Source organism: Zea mays, chromosome 2 (assembly GCF_902167145.1).
Source record: "Zea mays cultivar B73 chromosome 2, Zm-B73-REFERENCE-NAM-5.0, whole genome shotgun sequence".
Taxonomy (NCBI): Eukaryota; Viridiplantae; Streptophyta; class Magnoliopsida; order Poales; family Poaceae; genus Zea; species Zea mays.
The window spans coordinates 40,164,524-40,185,801 of NC_050097.1; the positions used below are offsets into that span (position 1 = coordinate 40,164,524).

General features: G+C 44.0%; 1 protein-coding gene and 1 pseudogene across 1 annotated transcript; both read left to right on the forward strand.

Moving 5' to 3' along the window:
* Positions 1-6,199: 6,199 nt before the first annotated feature.
* Positions 6,200-6,833, forward strand: LOC118476231 (uncharacterized). Its single transcript, XM_035965055.1, has 2 exons — positions 6,200-6,358; positions 6,441-6,833. Exons 1-2 carry the CDS (start codon positions 6,200-6,202, stop codon positions 6,831-6,833), a joined length of 552 nt encoding a protein of 183 aa, XP_035820948.1.
* A 2,012-nt stretch (positions 6,834-8,845) lies between these two features.
* LOC103648574 (40S ribosomal protein S8-like) lies at positions 8,846-12,194 on the forward strand (annotated as a pseudogene).
* The last annotated feature ends 9,084 nt before the right edge of the window (positions 12,195-21,278 follow it).

Genomic DNA, 21,278 nt, shown 5'->3' on the forward strand with positions numbered 1-21,278 from the left:
ATTGAATTTTACAGGATCACCTATTTCCCCCTCTAGGTGCTCTCAGATATATTCAACATAAATTCTAAGAGATATTTTAGTTCAAATATTTTTAAACTACACCTTTCAATAGAGGATAAATTTACTGTTATAAGGATCTTTTTCTTAATTAAATTCTACTACTACTTAAGAACGCAGTGTAGGCGTCCACAAAACGATGGTGCATGGTTCTGCCAAATCCCGCACGCGCCCATCCCCGCCCCGTGTGTCGCGCCACGTCTTTGTGCTAAGAATCGCGGCCTCTCGCCCCCCTAGGGATGGCAATGGGTACCCGAAACCCGATGAGTAAAAACCCTATTAGGGCACGGGTATGGCTAGGACTGGGCATAAAACCCGAGCCCGAAGCCCGTTACCCAAAACACCCGAACCCGTACCCGTTTAGCCCGATGCCCGTTACCCGAACAATTCTAACGGGTAACAAAACTGAATACCCGAACTAAGTTTGGGCCTAATCGGGTATTCACCCGCGGTACCCGAAGTACCCATTCTACCCGAAATTAGGCAGGCTGAGCGCTAGCCGCCAGCCCAACAGCGCAGCGGCACAGCCCACAGCCAGGCCTAGTTCTGCTTCTGCCTACTCCCTGTCCGGCTGTCCCTGATCCCAGTCCCAGGTCCCAGCAAGCGGAAGCGGGCGGGACTCGTCGACAATGTAGTCGTGGGCTCAATAGGAAGAGGCCCAGATGCGACGACTTTGCCGTTCGACAGGCCCAGGAGGAACATACCTTTTATTCTTTTCTTCTTATTACATGACCAGCCTGCTGCAAGGGGAGGAGGAGAGCAGGCGGTGACCGTTGTAGGCTTGCAGCATGCGCAATGAATTCGGCGGAGCTGGCATTCAAGAGGATCTTTTATATTTACAGCTAGGGCTGCATATGCAGGGAGGGAGAGGGTCGCTGGATCGGCAGCAGGGGGCCAGAGGATGCTCTAGTCTGGTGAGCCCTCGTCTCGCCGTACTGCAGTCGATCTGCATCCCGTTGCAGCAGCTAGACGCTTGCTTGTTTCTACGCACGTCACGTATCTGGCTTGGAGGCTTGGAGCTAGCGAGCTGCACAGTGCTGGTTGACTGGTTGAGTGATTGTTGTTTGTGCTTTTGTTAAAGTACTAAAGTGTGAACTGTGAAGTTGGACTACAATTTATGTAACAATAGTATTTTGTCTCAGTTTTTTTGTGTGCGTTGTGGACTTGTGCAAGTTATTAAACTCTAATATTTTGTGATTCCATTGTCATATAGATGTCTTGTACTCTTGTGTATGATTTATAATAGCGGGTACCCGAATTTTACCCAAACCCAAACCCGAAATTGCGGGTACCCGAAATTACGGGTACCCGAAAGTTCGGGTACGAGTACGGGTTCTACTTTTGGAAACCCGAAATATAAAAAACCCAAAAAACCCGACCCGAAATTTCGGGTAAACCCGAACGCCCAGTCCTAGGTATGGCAGATTTTGATACACATGGTTATTTTATTCGGTCATTTGTTATGCCCATCGGGTACGGTGGGTGTGGGTATTGAAAGTCGCCTAGAGGGGGGGTGAATAGGGCGAAACTGAAATTCTCTAAGATAATGACAACTACAAGCCGGGTTAGCGTTAGAAATATAATCGAGTCCGCGAGAGAGGGTGCAAACAAATCGCAAGCGAATAAAGAGTGTGACACGCGGATTTGTTTTACCGAGGTTCGGTTCTCGCAAACCTACTCCCCGTTGAGGTGGTCACAAAGACCGGGTCTCTTTCAACCCTTTCCCTCTCTCAAACGGTCCCTTGGACCGAGTGAGCTTTTCTTCTCAATCACGTGGAACACAAAGTTCCCACAAGGACCACCACAAGATTGGTGTCTCTTGCCTCAATTACAAGTGAGTTTGATCGCAATGAAGAATCAAAGAAAGAAGAAAGCAATCCAAGCGCAAGAGCTCGAAAGAACACAAGCAAATCTCTCTCACTAATCACTAGGGCGTTGTGTGGAGTTTGGAGAGGATTTGATCACTTGAGTGTGTCTAGAATTGAATGCTAGAGCTCTTGTAAGTAGTTGAAGTGGGAAAACTTGGATGACTTGAATGTGGGGTGGTTGGGGGTATTTATAGCCCCAACCACCAAACTAGCCGTTTGGTGGTGGCTGACTGTCGTATGGTGCACCAGACAGTCCGGTGCACACCGGACATGTCCGGTGCGCCAGCCACGTCACCAGGCCGTTGGGATTCGACCGTTGGAGCTTCTGACTTCTGGGCCCGCCTGGCTGTCCGGTGTACACCAGACAAGTACTGTAGATTGTCCGGTGCACCGTCTCGCGCGTGCCTGACTTCTGCGCGCTTCTGGCGCGCATTAAATGCGCCTGCAGGTGACCGTTGGCGCGAAGTAGCCGTTGCTCCGCTGGCTCACCGGACAGTCCGGTGTACATCGGACAGTCCGGTGAATTATAGCGGAGCGAATTTCCGAGACTGGCGAGTTCCAGAGCCGCTCATCCTTGGGGCACCGGACAGTCCAGTGAATTATAGCGGAGCGCCTCTGGATTTTCCCGAAGGTGAAGAGTTCAGCGTGAAGTCCCCTGGTGCACCGGACACTGTCCGGTGGCACACCGGACAGTCCGGTGCGCCAGACCAGGGCACACTTCAGTTATCCCTTTGCTCTTTTGTTGAACCCAATACTTGGTCTTTTTATTGGCTAAGTGTGAACCTTTGGCACCTGTATAACTTATATACTAGAGCAAACTAGTTAGTCCATTTATTTGTGTTGGGCAATTCAACCACCAAAATCAATTAGGAACTAGGTGTAAGCCTAATTCCCTTTCAATCTCCCCCTTTTTGGTGATTGATGCCAACACAAACCAAAGCAAGTATAGAAGTACATAATTGAACTAGCTTGCATAATGTAAGTGCAAAGGTTGCTTGGATTTGAGCCAATATAACCACTCATAAGATATGCATAGATTGTTTCTTTATTTTTGATATTTTGGACCACGCTTGCACCATATGTTTTGTTTTTGCAAATTCTTTTGTAAATCCTCTTCAAAGTTCTTTTGCAAATAGTCAAAGGTAAATGAATAAGATTTTTGCGAAGCATTTTCAAAATTTGAAATTTTCTCCCCCTGTTTCAAATGCTTTTCCTTTGACTAAACAAAACTCCCCCTAAATGAAATTCTCCTCTTAGTGTTCAAGAGGGTTTTGATATATCAATTTTGAAATGCTACTTTTCTCCCCCTTTTGAACACAATAAGATACCAATTTTAAATTTATCAATTGAAAATCATACCAATTGAAAAATCCTTTTTTAAAATTAGGTGGTGGTGCGGTCCTTTTGCTTTGGGCTATTATTTTCTCCCCCTTTGGCATGAATCGCCAAAAACGGAGTCATTAGAGCCCTTGGATTTACTCTATCCCCCTTTGGTCATAAATAAATGAGTGAAGAATATACCAAAGTAGAAGAGTGATCTCTCCCCCAAAGATGGAGAGTTGCTCGGAGCGACGGCGAAGGATGAGTTACGGAGTGGAAGCCTTTGTCTTCGCCGAAGACTCCAATTCCCTTTCAATAGACCTATGATTTGGTTTGAAATAGACTTGAGAACACATTAGTCATGGCATATGAAAGATACATGATCAAAGGTATATAAAGGAGCTATGTGTGCAAATCAACAAAAGAAGTTCCTAGAATCAAGAATATTTAGCTCATGCCTAAGTTTGTTAAAGGTCTGTTCATCAAGAGGCTTGGTAAAGATATCGGCTAATTGATCTTTAGTATTAATGTATGAAATCTCGATATCTCCCTTTTGTTGGTGAACCCTTAAAAAGTGATACCGAATGGCTATGTGTTTAGTGCGGCTATGCTCAACGGGATTATCCGCCATGCGGATTGCACTCTCATTATCACATAGAAGAGGAACTTTGGTTAATTTGTAACCGTAGTCCCTAAGAGTTTGCTTCATCCAAAGTAGTTGCGCGCAACAATGGCCTGCGGCAATGTACTCGGCCTCGGCGGTAGAAAGAGCTATGGAATTTTGCTTCTTTGAAGCCCAAGACACCAAGGATCTTCCCAAGAACTGGCAAGTCCCCGATGTGCTCTTTCTATTAATCTTACACCCCGCCCAATCAGCATCGGAATAACCAATTAAATCAAATGTGGATCCCCTAGGATACCAAAGCTCAAACTTAGGAGTATAAACTAAATATCTCAAGATTCGTTTCACGGCCGTAAGGTGAGCTTCCTTAGGGTCGGCTTGGAATCTTGCACACATGCATACAGAAAGCATAATATCCGGCCGAGATGCACATAAATAGAGTAATGAACCTATCATCGACCGATATACCTTTTGATCGACGGATTTACCTCCTTCGTCGAGGTCGAGATGCCCATTGGTTCCCATGGGTGTCTTGATGGGTTTGGCATCCTTCATTCCAAACTTGCTTAGAATATCTTGATTATACTCCGTTTGGCTTAGGAAGGTGCCCTCTTGGAGTTGTTTTACTTGAAATCCTAAGAAATACTTCAACTCCCCCATCATAGACATCTCGAATTTTTGTGTCATGATCCTACTAAATTCTTCACATGTAGACTCGTTAGTAGACCCAAATATAATATCATCAACATAAATTTGGCATACAAACAAGTCATTTTCAAGAGTTTTAGTGAATAAAGTAGGATCGTCCTTTCCGACTTTGAATCCATTAGTGATAAGAAAATCCCTAAGGCATTCATACCATGCTCTTGGGGCTTGCTTGAGCCCATAAAGCGCCTTAGAGAGCTTATAGACATGGTTAGGATACTCACTATCTTCAAAGACGGGAGGTTGCTCAACATAGACCTCTTCCTTGATTGGTCCATTGAGGAAGGTGCTCTTCACGTCCATTTGGTAAAGCTTGAAGCCATGGTAAGTAGCATAGGCCAATAATATACGAATTGACTCAAGCCTAGCTACGGGTGCATAGGTTTCACCGAAATCCAAACCTTCGACTTGGGAGTATCCCTTGGCCACAAGTCGAGCTTTGTTCCTTGTCACCACACCATGCTCGTCTTGCTTGTTGCGGAACACCCATTTGGTTCCTACAACATTTTGATTAGGACGTGGAACTAAATGCCATACCTCATTCCTTGTGAAGTTGTTGAGCTCCTCTTGCATTGCCACCACCCAATCCGAATCTTGAAGTGCTTCCTCTACCCTGTGTGGCTCAATAGAGGAAACAAAAGAGTAATGCTCACAAAAATGTGCAACACGAGATCTAGTGGTTACCCCCTTATGAATGTCGCCGAGGATGGTGTCGACGGGGTGATCTCGTTGGATTGCTTGGTGGACTCTTGGGTGTGGCGGGCTTTGTTCTTCATCCTCCTTGTCTTGATCATTTGCATTTCCCCCTTGATCATTGCCGTCATCTTGAGGTGGCTCATTTGCTTGATCTTCTACTTCATCAACTTGAGCTTCATCCTCATTTTGAGTTGGTGGAGATGCTTGCGTGGAGGAGGATGGTTGATCTTGTGCATTTGGAGGCTCTTCGGATTCCTTAGGACACACATCCCCAATGGACATGTTTCTTAGCGCGATGCACGGAGCCTCTTCAATACCTATCTCATCAAGATCAACTTGCTCTACTTGAGAGCCGTTAGTCTCATCAAACACAACGTCACAAGAAACTTCAACTTGTCCGGAGGACTTGTTAAAGACTCTATATGCCCTTGTGTTTGAATCATATCTCTACTACTTATTAAGTAAGCAATAGTAGTCTGCCTCTGACATGTTCTGCCAAGGCTGTGTTCTGCCCCGCTCTGGTTCTGCCATCTACGCGCGCCTTCTCCAGCAAAAAATATCATGTCCGCACAAGTTGAACCTGACTAGTTTAGCCATCAAACACAATATAGTTCAACATTAGAGATCTTACTATTAAGTCCGAGCCAACGCTTATAAGCTGCTCTATGTCTCCTTTACTAGACAGTATGGTACTAAGTTTTTTGCAAGACAATAAAACAACCGTGCGGGCGTTCTGGGCTGAATTTTTGGTGCGGCCCATACTCCATCTAGATTTGGGGCGGCCCATACCCCCGTCGATCCATCGTCTGAACCCTTCCTCCCTCTCACCCTCTCTCAATCTGAAACCCTAGCGCTCTCCTCCCTCCTCCCCACGCCTCCATCTCTCTCACCCCTCTCCCTCAACCGCCCCGATCTGGTTACCCGAGCGCGCATGGTGGAGACGGGAACGCCGACGAGCGCGCTCGTGCTCACGCCTCTATCTCCCCCTTCTCTCTCCCTCAACCACCATGATCCAGATACACAAGTACATGCGAGGCAGAGAGACAGGAGCAATATCCGGGATGATTCGGGCGAGCGCCTCACGTCCGCGGTTGTTGGGAGCTTCGCTCACCATCTCGTGCTCGCCTTTTACTCCGCTCATTCACCGGTAATGGGGTCGACGGCATGGATCAAAACCGCCTGGGTGCCTTGGCATCATTCAACCGCCGCTAAGCTCCATCTGCAACAAACTCGAGCGGCCCCGCCTCAAGTCTCCGTCAGCGGCCCCGGTCGTGCAGATCGTAGGGAACTTCGCCCCCATCGGTGAGCAGTCGCCGACTTCATCTCCAACGACTCCGGCGAAGACAGGCGACACCAGAGCGCGAGTCACAGAGATCACCATCATCACTGTGTCCGACAGCAGGGTCTCATGCCTCGTGTTTGGGACCAGAAAGGCATCGTTCCTCTTGGAGGTGCCGCTCGGCGTCGCTGTCTCGCTCTTCGACAAGGGCCATAGCAGGGGTCACACCGTTGATATCTGCGTCGTGATCCTGGAGCGCCTGAATCCTGTCGTACACACCCGCTAGGATGAACTGGATCCTGTTGTGATTGAAGGGTACCAGGTGGGTGGTGTCCCTGGTGGGTAGCTGATGACCACCACCAAGAAGGTTGTCCCCCTTCTCCTCTGTCTTACTGCCTCCGCATCTGCTTCTATAAAATTTTAGATGCAAGTACGTCGTTTAGACTTATCACTTCGTTGATTAATTGATTGAATCAGAGCTCCAAACATCGCAATCAAGGTTCACATTACATTCAGGTTTGATTGATCTATCATACATTTGTACATTAATAAAAAATTAGACTATTGTCTTCATGATAGCAGATCGGTTGGTTAGATCGACAGTGTGAGGGCAAGGTTGGCAATGGTGAACAAGGGCAAGGTCATCTCACTTCCTCGTCATGCAATCATCCATGTTGTCCATCCCCAAAGGCCACTACTCCGAAGTCGACATACAGACAAGGTAATATATTGAGTTGGACCAATAATCCTTCATATTTATTTATGTGAATTATGTTGTACTGGTGTCCTGTCCTTTTGTTTGTGCTTCATAATTTGTAATTCCTAGCTGCTGATATGGTCTGATGGATGGGAGGTGGCTGAAATCGTTCAGATAAGTGTCAATTTGTTGTTTTCTATTTTTATGAATGGTTTTTATTTCAGCATTAGTCAATCCTCCCATTGGAGTCTTGCTTAATGCCTTGATCTGATTTGGACTTTTAGGAGCAAAAGATTAGTCTTGATTGATGTGTTGCGATTAATTTCTACAAATTTCTTATTACTGACTAGAAAGGAGGGTTGACATGATGCCTTTCCCTGGGATAAATCTATTAATTTAGTTTAGATGAGGAATTTATTTAGACAATTGAAACTAATGATTACAATAGTAAACTAAGGAAGTAGGACTCGGATGGGTTTATGCTGTTGGTAAGTATGAACCTGTAAGTCACTACTTACAGAGAGCAAAACATATGATCATCTTGGTCCGTTCACATCAATAGGCTGACCATGTAGCCACATGCTTTTTATATAAGCAGAACATCTTCCAAATGAGATAAGTTTTATCTTCTCGCCAACACCTATACTTCTTTGTTCATCTTCTAATTCTATGCAGGTAGCTTTGATGGCAAATGCACTATATGGTGTGTGGGCGAAATACCGTATGCAAATTACAGGTATATACTCTCTCGTTTTTAAATATATGACGTTATTGACTTTTTTTTGAAAACTGTGACCACTCGTCTTATTTAAAACATTTATTCAAAAATATAAAATTTCAACGCGTAACCTACAAGGGAGAATGGTCGGACTCCTCATCGTCCCCTGCCTCCCACGGTGGTCCGAGGGGACATGACCACATGGGTATGGATATATGGCGCCACCTGGGACGAAATCTTGAGGAATACCGTGGAGTTGTCGCTCTTCATTGATTGATTGAATATGTTGCGTCGTCGTGGGAGAGGGAGGGCATTCAGTTTGTGGCAAGAATTGGATGCCAACATGTCTGTTGGCCTAGCGTCTGCGGCACTGCTTGCGTTGTTCGATCCTTGCTAGGCTTTGCACAACTCTCTTCTGTTGCATTTGCTTGGTGTAGCCTCCACGCAGTTCTGGCGCAACACAGCACCGCTTGCCTGCTTCCCTTGGGATATGCCATCGTCAGGAAAATTGCGGTGTCTATGAGGATCCCATTGCCCTGCACATTTCATCACTGTTTGGCACTTTGGAGTTCCATAGTTCATGTTTAGCAGTGGCAGGATCTAGGCATAAGCTTTTCTAAATACGTTTAAATGCTAGATCTCACACTGATGTTCAGTAGCGAATTTAGCTCCTCCTTTTTAAAAACCTGAAAGTATATTAAATACATCAACCTTTGTATTGAATATTTTATTATAGTGTGCCATTATGCCATCTACAATAAGTCGTAGATCACTTCCACTTGCATGAGCATTCACTGCAGTCCTCGACAGTATAGACTCGAGAGCCCAACCCGACCTGAGCTGATCTGGAAGGAGGGTTGTCGTCTGGTGTCCCCTGGTTCCGATGCCCATGGTGGTGGCAGCACCTGTCCAGCTAAACCTCGACGAGGCCCATCATGGGACCACCGCAGCGTCTACTGCTTTGAGAAAGCAGATCGACGAGGGCACCTACGGGTAACACCCCCTCCTCCCTAATTGATCTGGTGATTATTCTACCTGTCTACTCTCCTAATCCACTGATTCACTTCATTACTTGGCCACCGCTGGCAGTGAAGTGTACATGGCGAAGGAGACGGACTGGATCTGCATGATGTTACATGAGCATGAGGGTTGTGGACTTGAATTCCACAATTAATACACACATGAAAAAACTGCCAGGGATTAAGTCTGACTGCGTGATGATGTCTGACGCTCCTGTTCAGCAGGTAAGGTAGCCATCATCCTTTTATAGTTGTATATTTGGATTTTCTTTTGCAAAAAACTGTACCACCTATCAATATCACCCTAGAAGATGGTAGATTTCATATGAGCAGTGGTGGAAGAGCTGTCGATCAGCCACCGCATCAACACATCCTGGTGGATGCACGCCCCTTGGGTATGACCTGGTCCTAGAAAATTAATAGTCGATTCATATCCAGTGGTGCTGCTTCGTCTTTCGATCAAGATGGGCAACCTATAGGTAGGGTTTAGTGTAGTCCATGCTGGGCCACAATGATCTGTCTGTGTCCATATGAGTAATTTGTCTGTAATTAATGTTTTGATTTTTTTTCTTTCTGCTATAAATTTTCATTAGACTTTCACTCCCTTTTCTTTTGAAAAAGGAAGGATAAAAACTTACAAACAAGATGGATCATGGATGCCAGCAAAGACGTGTTTTCAGTCTTTTTCAGTTTTAGAAACGAGGCCCAATATTCAGCACACAAATATTTCTTGTAGGTTATGAACCTCTCCCATTTTTTATGTTTTAGCCAACTTATGTGCAATACCAGTGGTACCTTGCAGGTTGTAGATTTTGGACTGACAAAACTTTTAGAAATTAGAACTACATCATAGTCACTCCCATCACTACAAGTTGTTGGTACATTTGGTTACATGCCTTCAGAGTAAGTACTCAAGGTATCAACGCCAACTATGTTGTTCCGTTATTGAGTTCACATGAATGTGCACACTCTCAAAATAATATCAGTATAATTTGATAGACCAAACTGTTGCTTATACAATTAGTAATTTAGTACCAAAGAGTTGTCTGATTGATAAGTATGCTTGATATGGTGAGGCTTCTCCTAAGGTGGATGTCTACGCTTTTGGTATAGTCTTGTATGAACTTCTTTCAGCCAAAGAACATCATAATTCGTTAATGCACAAGGTCTGTTTTATTTGGTAATTTGTCCATCTGATCAGTTTTCAATTTTGTATCGCATTTCAATTTTTTCAGAACATATGTCTCTTGATGCTTTCTTTGTCTGTGTTCAATGTCTTGCTATGTTTCCTATATAGGTTATGTTTCTCAAGTTTGAGCCTCGACAATGCCTGCTTATTCTGGCATCTTGATTTCTTACTGCTACATTTCGCCCTCTTGTAGTCCGGTTACGAGCGCCTTTGCTGCCTCCGGTGCATACAGACGTGACCACAACTTCGCAACGGCTTGTGTCTACCGTGTCCCCAAGCATATGAGGGAGGATCAGGTGATAGAATGTACCCAATGCAGCTGTAGGGGCTGTGCCAATGGTGACTATCAGACTCGGACGAATGTTGGGAGTGGGTTATAAATTAGCGTTGATACATATGTGCATTTTTTGATAGTATTTAATCCATATAAAAATACCATTATTCCTGAATTCTACTGCTCTAAAAAATACAATGAAGATCATGAAAAGACACTTCAAAAGTTATCGGTCGCTTTTGTTGCTTTCTAATTTGATTTTTTTGTTAGTGTCGAGGTGAGATCCGCAATCCTCCTGCCAGTATCTTCTTCCTTAATTGAACTCTTGGGGTACCAAATTTGAGTTAATTAAACTCCTTATATGTAATTGAATGTTTGAATCTGTAGTATGAAACAATGTCAAATTTATTTTGATTGGCTGGGATAAGGATCACCTCTATTTCATTTTTCTTTCCTTAACAATAGTGATTCATCTATTCTTTAGGCTCGTCGACCACTCCAAAAGTCTAGATTTCACCATCTGAAATCACTTGCTTCTTATTCTTCCTGAATTCATCTATTTTTTGGTTATGTGCCATCATAGATCTACTTTTTTGTCTATTCTAACTAAATGTTCCTTTTTAAATTTATTTTATGTGTTCATGCAACCAAAGTTGTCTTAAACTTATTGAATTTTAGTTTGTTAAGAATTTTTATATAGTTACAAAGTTATTAAATTTTTTCATACTCTTGTGACGAGTGCCATTGTACAAGTCGATGTTGCTCCCTTCAAGCAGTGGTACATCACCCACTACAGAGTGGACATCGGTAGGAAGATGCATGTTGCCAACAAGGATGCAGCTAAGGTATATTCATGCAATTTAAGGTTTAATTGATGTTTGCCCTTAGAATGGGTTGACTTTATAGTTTATGGATTGTTGTATTTGGTGAATAGTTGCTTGCTAGATATCTTACTACTGCAGTGTTTTTAACATGTGCACTTATTTGTCTTGTGGTTTTTCAATGATCTCTTCCTTCTCAATGATCAACATGTTGTATTTCATTAGCTACTTTTGATTTTTGCAATCATTATCTCATGATGTTTTTTGTAGGGAAAACAATAGTTAAATTAAAATTTTCTTTCTATAGCTCAATTGATGTTTCCTATAACTGACCATTTATTGTTTGTGTAGGGATAAGAGGGTGAGGCTATATCCGAGGAAACAAAGAAGAGCAACCATGTGCAGAGGAAGATTGAGAAGCGCCAGCAGGGTCGTGCACTTGACACTCATATTGAAGAGCAATTTGGTAGTGGGAGATTGTTGGCTTGCGTTTCTTCCAGCCCTGGACTGTGGCCGAGCTGATGGGTAAGGAATACTAGATTTCTTGTGTCATGTCTTAGACATTAATTCTCATTTTGTGTTTTGGTCCATGCCATATGGCATTAGCATATGGAATTAAGATATTTATGCCCGTCGATCTTATATTACGGATGAAAGAAAGCCAGAAGTGGACAGTAGGAGATATGTTGAGTTGCATCTATGCATTCTGTCACAAATAGGACCATTTCACCTCGCTTAAGTAGCTTACAGTTTACAGATGAATTATCCTGACAGTTGTTGGGCATTCCCTTTTATTGGTGAGCTACATCCTTGAGGCTAACCTACAATGGCATTTTCTTTTATTGGTCAGCTACATCTTTGAGGGTAACGTGGTCGAGCTCTACATGAATAAGCTCCAGAGGAAGAAGGGCAAGGGTGCTGCATCTTAGAGCATTCTTTTAGCTAGAACAACAGAATATCTTCTACTTGGGGTTAATGCACGACATGCTTCAAATGAGCGAAATGCCAGACTTATAGTTATTTGTTGTTTTTAATGCCACATGCTTCATGTAAGCAGATTTGCATATTTATCATTCGATCAACTCAACTTGGTCAATAATTGTGTCATCATCCATTATTAAGTGTATGCTCGTACGTTGTTATAGAGTAAACATGTTATGATAAGATACATTGAGGTGCAGAAGCATTAATTGTCGTTTAATGCTCTTGTTAGCATCCTTTAAGGGTTAAGATTATTTACATACCTTAAAAATATATACTCTGCCATGAAAAGCAAACTATCACGAAATATTTTTATGGATTTTATCTTTATTGATGAAGATAAAAATATAGTTATGTAAATAATCTTAACCTTTAAAAGGTGCTAACCATAGCATAGAACAATAACAAATGCTTCTGTATCTCAATGTATCTTATCAGAATATGTTTTACTCCGTAGCAACGCACGGGCATACACCTAGTCCTAGTAAAAAGCCTTCTACTGTCTTAGGAGCAAATTTAGATTTTCTACCTCTTTTAACAAGAATAAAGCATTTGCTACCAAAGACTCTAAAATATGAAATATTGGGCTTTTTACCGGTTAGGAGTTCATAAGATGTCTTCTTGAGGATTCGATGTAGATATAACCAGTTGATGGCGTAGCAGGCGGTGTTGACTGCCTCGGCCCAAAACCGATCCGAAGTCTTATACTCATCAAGCATGGTTCTTGCCATGTCCAATAGAGTTCGATTCTTCCTCTCCACTACACCATTTTGTTGTGGGGTGTAGGGATAAGAGAACTCATGCTTGATGCCCTCCTCCTCAAGGAAGCCTTCGATTTGAGAGTTCTTGAACTCCGTCCCATTGTCGCTTCTAATTTTCTTGATCCTCAAGCCGAACTCATTTTGAGCCCGTCTCAAGAATCCCTTTAATGTTTCTTAGGTATGAGATTTTTCCTGCAAAAAGAACACCCAAGTGAAGCGAGAATAATCATCCACAATAACTAGACAGTACTTACTCCCGCCGATGCTTATGTAGCCAATCGGTCCGAATAGATCCATGTGTAGGAGCTCCAGTGGTCTGTCGGTCGTCATTATGTTCTTGTGTGGATGGTGAGCACCAACTTGCTTTCCTGCTTGGCATGCGCTACAAACCCTGTCTTTCTCAAAATGAACATTTGTTAATCCTAAAATGTGCTCTCCCTTTAGAAGCTTGTGAAGATTCTTCATCCCAACATGGGCTAGTCGGCGGTGCCAGAGCCAACCCATGTTAGTCTTAGCAATTAAGCAAGTGTCGAGTTCAGCTCTATCAAAATCTACCAAGTATAGCTGACCCTCTAACACTCCCTTAAATGCTATTGAATCATCACTTCTTCTAAAGACAGTGACACCTACATCAGTGAATAGACAGTTGTAGCCCATTTTGCATAATTGAGATACAAAAAGCAAATTGTAATCTAAAGAATCTACAAGAAAAACATTGGAAATAGAATGGTCAGGGGATATAGCAATTTTACCCAATCCTTTGACCAAACCTTGATTTCCATCCCCGAATGTGATAGCTCGTTGGGGATCTTGGTTTTTCTCGTAGGAGGAGAACATCTTCTTCTCCCCTATCATGTGGTTTGTACACCCGCTGTCGATAATCCAACTTGAGCCCCCGGATGCATAAACCTACAAAACAAGTTTAGTTCTTGACTTTAGGTACCCAAATGGTTTTGGGTCCTTTGGCATTAGACATAAGAACTTTGGGTACCCAAACACAAGTCTTTGACCCCTTGTGCTTGCCCCCAACATATTTGGCAACTACCTTGTCGGATTTGTTAGTTAACACATATGATGCATCAAAAGTTTTGAATGAAAAGCTATGTTCATTTGATGCACTAGGAGTTTTCTTCTTAGGCAACTTAGCATGGGTTGGTTGCCTAGAGCTAGATGTCTCACCCTTATACATGAAAGCATAGTTAGGGCCAGAGTGAGACTTCCTAGAATGAATTCTCCTAATTTTGTCCTCAGGATAACCGGCAGGGTACAAAATGTAACCCTCGTTATCCTGAGGCATGGGAGCCTTGCCCTTAACAAAGTTGGACAATTTCTTAGGAGGGGCATTAAGTTTGATATTGCCTCCCTGTTGGAAGCCAATGACATCCTTAATGCCAGAGCGTCTCCCTCTATAGAGCATGCTTCTAGCAAATTTAAATTTTTCATTTTCTAAGTCATGCTCGACAATCTTAGCATCTAGTTTTGCTATATGATCATTTTGTTGTTTAATTAAAGCCATGTGATCATGAATAGCATTGACATCAACATCTCTACATCTAGTACAAATAGAAGTGTGCTCAACGGTAGATGTAGAGGGTTTGCAAGATTTTAATTCTACAACCTTAGCATGCAAAATATCATTTTTAGTTCTAAGGTCGGAAATTGTAGCATTGCAAACATCTAACTCTTTAGCCTTAGCAAGCAATTTTTCATTTTCAATCCTAAGGCTAGCAAGAGACATGTTTAATTCTTCAATCTTAGCAAGCAAATCATCATTATCATTTCTAAGATTGGGAATTGAAACATTACAAGCAATAGAATCAACCTTAGCTAACAAATTAGAATTCTCATTTCTAAGGTTGTCTATAGTCTCATGGCAAGTGCTTAGCTCACTAGATAATTTTTCACATTTTTCAACTTCTAGAGCATAAGCATTTTTAACCTTAACATGCTTTTTGTTTTCCTTGATTAGGAAGTTCTCTTGGGTGTCCAAGAGGTCATCCTTCTCATGGATGGCACTAATTAATTCATTTAACTTTTCTTTTTGTTGCATGTTTAGGTTGGCAAAAAGAGTGCGTAAGTTTTCTTCCTCATCACTAGCATTTTCATCACTAGAGGATTCATATCTAGTGGAGGATTTAGATTTAACCTTCTTCTTTTTGCCGTCCTTTGCCATGAAGCACTTGTGGCCGACGTTGGGGAAGAGAAGGCCCTTGGTGACGGCGATGTTGGCGGCGTCCTCGTCGTCGGAGGAGTCGCTAGAGCTTTCGTCGGAGTCCCACTCCCGACAAACATGGGCATCGCCGCCCCTCTTCTTGTAGTATCTCTTCTTCTCCTTTCTTCTCCCCTTCTTGTCGTCGCCCCTGTCACTGTCACTAGATATAGGACATTTTGCAATAAAATGACCGGGCTTACCACATTTGTAACACACTTTCTTGGAGCGAGGTTTGTGGTCCTTCCCCCTCCTTTGTTTGAGGATTTGGCGGAAGCTCTTGATGACGAGCGCCATTTCCTCATTGTCGAGCTTGGAGGCATCGATTGGTTGTCTACTTGGTGTAGACTCCTCCTTCTTCTCCTCCGTCGCCTTGAATGCAACCAGTTGAGCTTCGGACGTGGAGGGACCGTCAAGCTCGCTGATCTTTCGTGAGCCCTTGATCATAAATTCAAAGCTCACAAAATTCCCGATTACTTCCTCGGGAGTCATTAGTGTATATCTTGGATTGCCACGAATTAATTGTACTTGAGTAGGGTTAAGGAAAATAAGAGATCTTAGAATAACCTTAACCACCTCGTGGTCATCCCACTTTTTGCTCCCGAGGTTGCGCACTTGGTTCACCAAGGTTTTGAGCCGGTTGTACATGTCTTGTGGCTCCTCCCCTTGGCGAAGACGGAAGCGACCGAGCTCCCCCTCGATAGTTTCCCGCTTGGTGATTTTGGTGAGTTCATCACCCTCGTGCGCTGTCTTGAGCACGTCCCAAACTTCCTTGGCGTTTTTTAGTCCTTGCACCTTGTTGTACTCCTCCCTACTTAGAGAGGCGAGGAGTATGGTTGTGGCTTGGGAGTTGAAGTGCTCGATTTGGGCCACCTCGTCCTCATCATAATCCTCATCCCCTACGGATGGTACCTGTGCTCCAAACTCAACAACATTCCATGTACTTTTGTGGAGTGAGGTTAGATGAAATTTCATTAAATCACTCCACCTAGCATAATCTTCACCATCAAAGGTTGGCGGTTTGCCTAATGGAACAGAAAGTAATGGAGTATGTCTAGAAGTACGAGGATAATGTAAGGGGATCTTACTAAACTTTTTGCGCTCATGGCGCTTAGAAGTTATGGAGGGTGCGTCGGAGCCGGAGGTAGAAGGTGATGAAGTGTTGGTCTCGTAGTAGACCACCTTCCTCATCTTCTTTATTTTGTCGCCATTCCGATGCGACTTGTGGGAAGAAGTCTTCTTCTCCTTCTTCTTTTCCTTCCTCTTCTCCTTGTTGTGGGACTCTCCCGATAGGGCTTTCTCGTTGCTTGTAGTGGGCTTTTTGCCGGTCTCCATCTCCTTCTTGGCGTGATCTCCCGACATCACTTCGAGCGGTTAGGCTCTAATGAAGCACCGAGCTCTGATACCAATTGAAAGTCGCCTAGAGGGGGGGTGAATAGAGCGAAACTGAAATTCTCTAAGATAATCACAACTACAAGCCGGGTTAGCGTTAGAAATATAATCGAGTCCGCGAGAGAGGGTGCAAAACAAATCGCAAGCGAATAAAGAGTGTGACACGCGAATTTGTTTTACCGAGGTTCGGTTCTCGCAAACCTACTCCCCGTTGAGGTGGTCACAAAGACCGGGTCTCTTTCAACCCTTTCCCTCTCTCAAACGGTCCCTTGGACCGAGTGAGCTTTTCTTCTCAATCACTTGGAACACAAAGTTCCCACAAGGACCACCACAAGATTGGTGTCTCTTGCCTCAATAACAAGTGAGTTTGATCGCAATGAAGAATCAAAGAAAGAAGAAAGCAATCCAAACGCAAGAGCTCGAAAGAACACAAGCAAATCTCTCTCACTAATCACTAGGGCGTTGTGTGGAGTTTGGAGAGGATTTGATCACTTGAGTGTGTCTAGAATTGAATGCTAGAGCTCTTGTAAGTAGTTGAAGTGGGAAAACTTGGATGACTTGAATGTGGGGTGGTTGGGGGTATTTATAGCCCCAACCACCAAACTAGCCGTTTGGTGGTGGCTGACTGTCGTATGGTGCACCGGACAGTCCGGTGCACACCGGACATGTCCGGTGCGCCAGCCACGTCACCAGGCCGTTGGGATTCGACCGTTGGAGCTTCTGACTTCTGGGCCCGCCTGGCTGTCCGGTGTACACCAGACAAGTACTGTAGATTGTCCGGTGCACCGTCTCGCGCGTGCCTGACTTCTGCGCGCTTCTGGCGCGCATTAAATGCGCCTGTAGGTGACCGTTGGCGCGAAGTAGCCGTTGCTCCGCTGGCTCACCGGACAGTCCGGTGTACACCGGACAGTCCGGTGAATTATAGCGGAGCGCCTCTGGATTTTCCCGAAGGTGAAGAGTTCAGCGTGAAGTCCCCTGGTGCACCGGACACTGTCAGGTGGTGCACCGGACAGTCCGGTGCGCCAGACCAGGGCACACTTCGGTTATCCCTTTGCTCTTTTGTTGAACCCAATACTTGGTCTTTTTATTGGCTAAGTGTGAACCTTTGGCACCTGTATAACTTATATACTAGAGCAAACTAGTTAGTCCATTTATTTGTGTTGGGCAATTCAACCACCAAAATCAATTAGGAACTAGGTGTAAGCCTAATTCCCTTTCAGGTATGTTCTCTGTTGCCCCATACCCGCTACTCGATGGGGAACCCGCTAATATATGAAACGTGGGTCCGGATTTATATGTCTCATATAAAATAAATTTGCTCTCGCTATTTGCTAACCCTAATACCCTATCCCTAACGCGGCCACCATGAGTCCAGTCGTCCAGGCCTCCAGGGCTTCACGCTCCACGCACGGACGCACGCACTAGGCGTCCCGCCCCCCGCGTCCAGGCAGCCGCCAGACGGAGTGACGAGTGAAGGACCCAAGATCGCGTCCAGGCAGCCGCCAGACGGAGTCCCGCCGCCCACGTCCAGGCAGCCGCCAGCCGCCCGTGTCCAGGCAACCGCCACTCCACCGGCCGTCTCCCAGGTACGCCACCGCTGTAGATGTCTTCGTCGGTATCGGCTACATCGAGTCCACAGTCCATAGAGAACGGTGACCATGACCCATGCTCTAGGCCAGCAGCCTCGTCCCCTCCTCTGCAGATTCAGGAGGGGACTTATCATCCTCTCTAGAGACGACCAGCTTAGACAACGCAAGGTGAGCTATGAGCACTGAGCACAATCTGTTCGTTTGATTTTTGGTATATTCGATTCAATATATGGTTGTTCTTGTTGTGTTTGTTATCTGTGTGATTGTACTGAGCACCGATTGTGAGTAAACTTTCATTGAACTAACATCGTGACGGCGACCTCGTGAAGGGACGCCGCTGCTGCTACCGTTGTCACGGCCGACGCCACTGTTAAAGATAATCTAATGGGTAAAACAGTGGCCTCGCCATTCAAGAAGAGTCATCGCGTCACCGCCAATCGAAGTCGCCTCGTTGTTGAAGGACCACCAGCTACGCCCGCTAAAGATTCTTCCACCATCTCCAGCATAGAGTTGTTGAAATCAATGGGGTTCGATGCACGTAAACCCCTATTTTTTTTACTTGAATGTGTTCTTTATTTATCAGGATTCCATGTAATATTTTTTTATCACATCTCAATGTATAACTGTATGCTAGAATTTAATCCGTTGCTAATTTTAGACTCATTTGATGTTAGTTTCAGATTATGTTTGTTAATATGGTAGTAGTACTTCCAGTTATATTTTGTAGCTATGCATTCACTAATTTCTTCATCTGTAGCTATGCATTCACTAATTTCTACATCTACTTATGTATACTAGACTTACAACATCAAAGAGGAGCTTAGACGGTGAGAGCAGCAGCTTGCCTCAAGGAACTAGTTATTTGTGACCAATTGTATTTGTGACCAATTGTATGAAGCTTTGGTTGAATGGAATCTTGATGAGAAAATCTCAATTGTGACTTTGGACAATTGTAGTACAGATGATGCCATTATTCCTGAACTTGTGAAGAAGATTGGGAAAGGTAAACTTATGTTAGAAGGTGAGTTGTTACACATGCGTTGTTGTGCGCATATTCTAAACTTGATTGTGAAAGATGGTCTACAAGTGATACAACCTGCGATTGCAAAAATCCGTGGAAGTGTTTCTTTTTGGACAACCACACCTAAAAGAGTTCAAAAATTTGAAGAAATTGCTAAGTATTGCAAAGTCCCCATTGATAACAAGTTTGGTCTTGATTGCAAAACTAGGTGGAATTCTACATATAAGATGCTTAGTGTAGCTTTACCTTATATGGCTGTTTTTAACCGAGCAGCACGTGTAGAGAAGCTATATGATTGTGCTCCAAGTAAGGAAGAGTGGGCCTTTGCTAGAGAGGTGATTGATAGGCTAAAGATGTTTGATGACATTACTGTTTTATTTTCTGGAACCAATTATGTGACTGCCAATGTGCAACTTCTCAAAATTTGTGAGGCTAAGACAAAAATGAGGCAGTGGGGTACATGTGGGATCCATATTATAGAAGAGATGACAACTAGAATGATTGAGAATTTTGATAAGTACTGGAAGGCTATTCAAGGACCAATGGCCATAGCTACTGTCCTTGATCCCCGTTTTAAGATTGATTACCTATATGGATTCTTTGAGACCTTGTTAGGCCAGTCTAGTGACTTGTGTGGTAAAAGAGTTGATGAAGTCAAAGCCTCTCTATGTGATTTAATGAGGGAGTATCAATTGGATGGTGATGAGGACAACAGTGAGTCAGCTGCTCCTTCGCTTGATAGTTCTGGTTTTTGTCTACTTTGAGTGCTCGTGTTGCAAGTAGAAGGCCAATGGGTGCAAGATTTCGAACTGAGCTAGACAGGTACTTAGATGATGAGTTGGTTCCATATGACACAGAAAACTTCAAGATTCTAGATTGGTGGAAGGTGGCTGGTACTAGGTATCCTATTTTGAGAAAGATAGCACGTGATATTTTTGCCATTCCAATTAGCACAGTTGCCTCAGAGTCCGCTTTTAGCACAAGTGGTCGTGTTCTTAGCGAGCACTGCAACCGACTTACTCCAGAGATCTTGGAGGCGCTTATGTGCTCACAAGATTGGATGTGACGCAAGTATCTAGGTATAATTGCTTTGCACAATTCATACTTGTTCTTTCTTTTCCAAAAATTATGCTACATACATATAATGATATAATTACACTTTTGTTTCATAGATGCATCTAATGCTGACCAACCTGAAACATTTTGGAGTTGCCTTCAAGAGATGCATGTGATATTTTTGAGCTGTCACACATGCGTATACTCTACATGTTTAAATAGACAAATACTAATACTTCTTTTACTACTTTGTAGAAGCTTTTACTCTAAGCAACAAGACTGGAATTGGAAGAGAAGGATGCCCTTAAGCTCCAACAGCTTAGAAGTCTTATATATTCAAATATTAAGTATTGTGTATTGAACCATTAGATTTGAAGGCATGCTTTTGTCCACAGTTTTGTAGAATGAATGCTATGTTTTGTGTGATTTGAAGGCATGATATTGCATTTAATGTTGAATATTGTTGAACCTGTGATAAAATTATGTTGGGTTCGATACATTTGTTATGTTGGTACTTATTTTTGCGATTCAAATGATCATGTCTATCATAATGTTAATGGGTATGGGTACCCGATGGGTACCCGCTACCCATGGTGGGTATGGGTATGGCGTAATTTTGTACCCATGATGGGTAGTGGGTATGGGTCAATTTTTTACTAGTGGGTATGGGTATGGCTTCGGGTGCCCACTGGGTACCTTACCCACTGCCATCCCTACCCCCCGTCTCTCCCTACGCTCCCCTGCATCTCCCCAACACGCCCACCGCACACGCCGCGATGAGATCCTGATCCCGGTTTTGCCAAATCTTGCACACGCCCATCCCCGCCCCGTCTGTCGCGTCGCGTCTCTGTGCCAAGAATCGCGGCCTCTTGCCCCCCGTTTCTCCCTACGCTCCCCTGCATCTTCCCAACATGCTCGCCGCAATGAGATCCTGATCCCCCGCGACATCCTCCTCCACCTCGCCATGGCCGCCCCCGACATCCTCCCCTCCGCGCCGCGCCTGC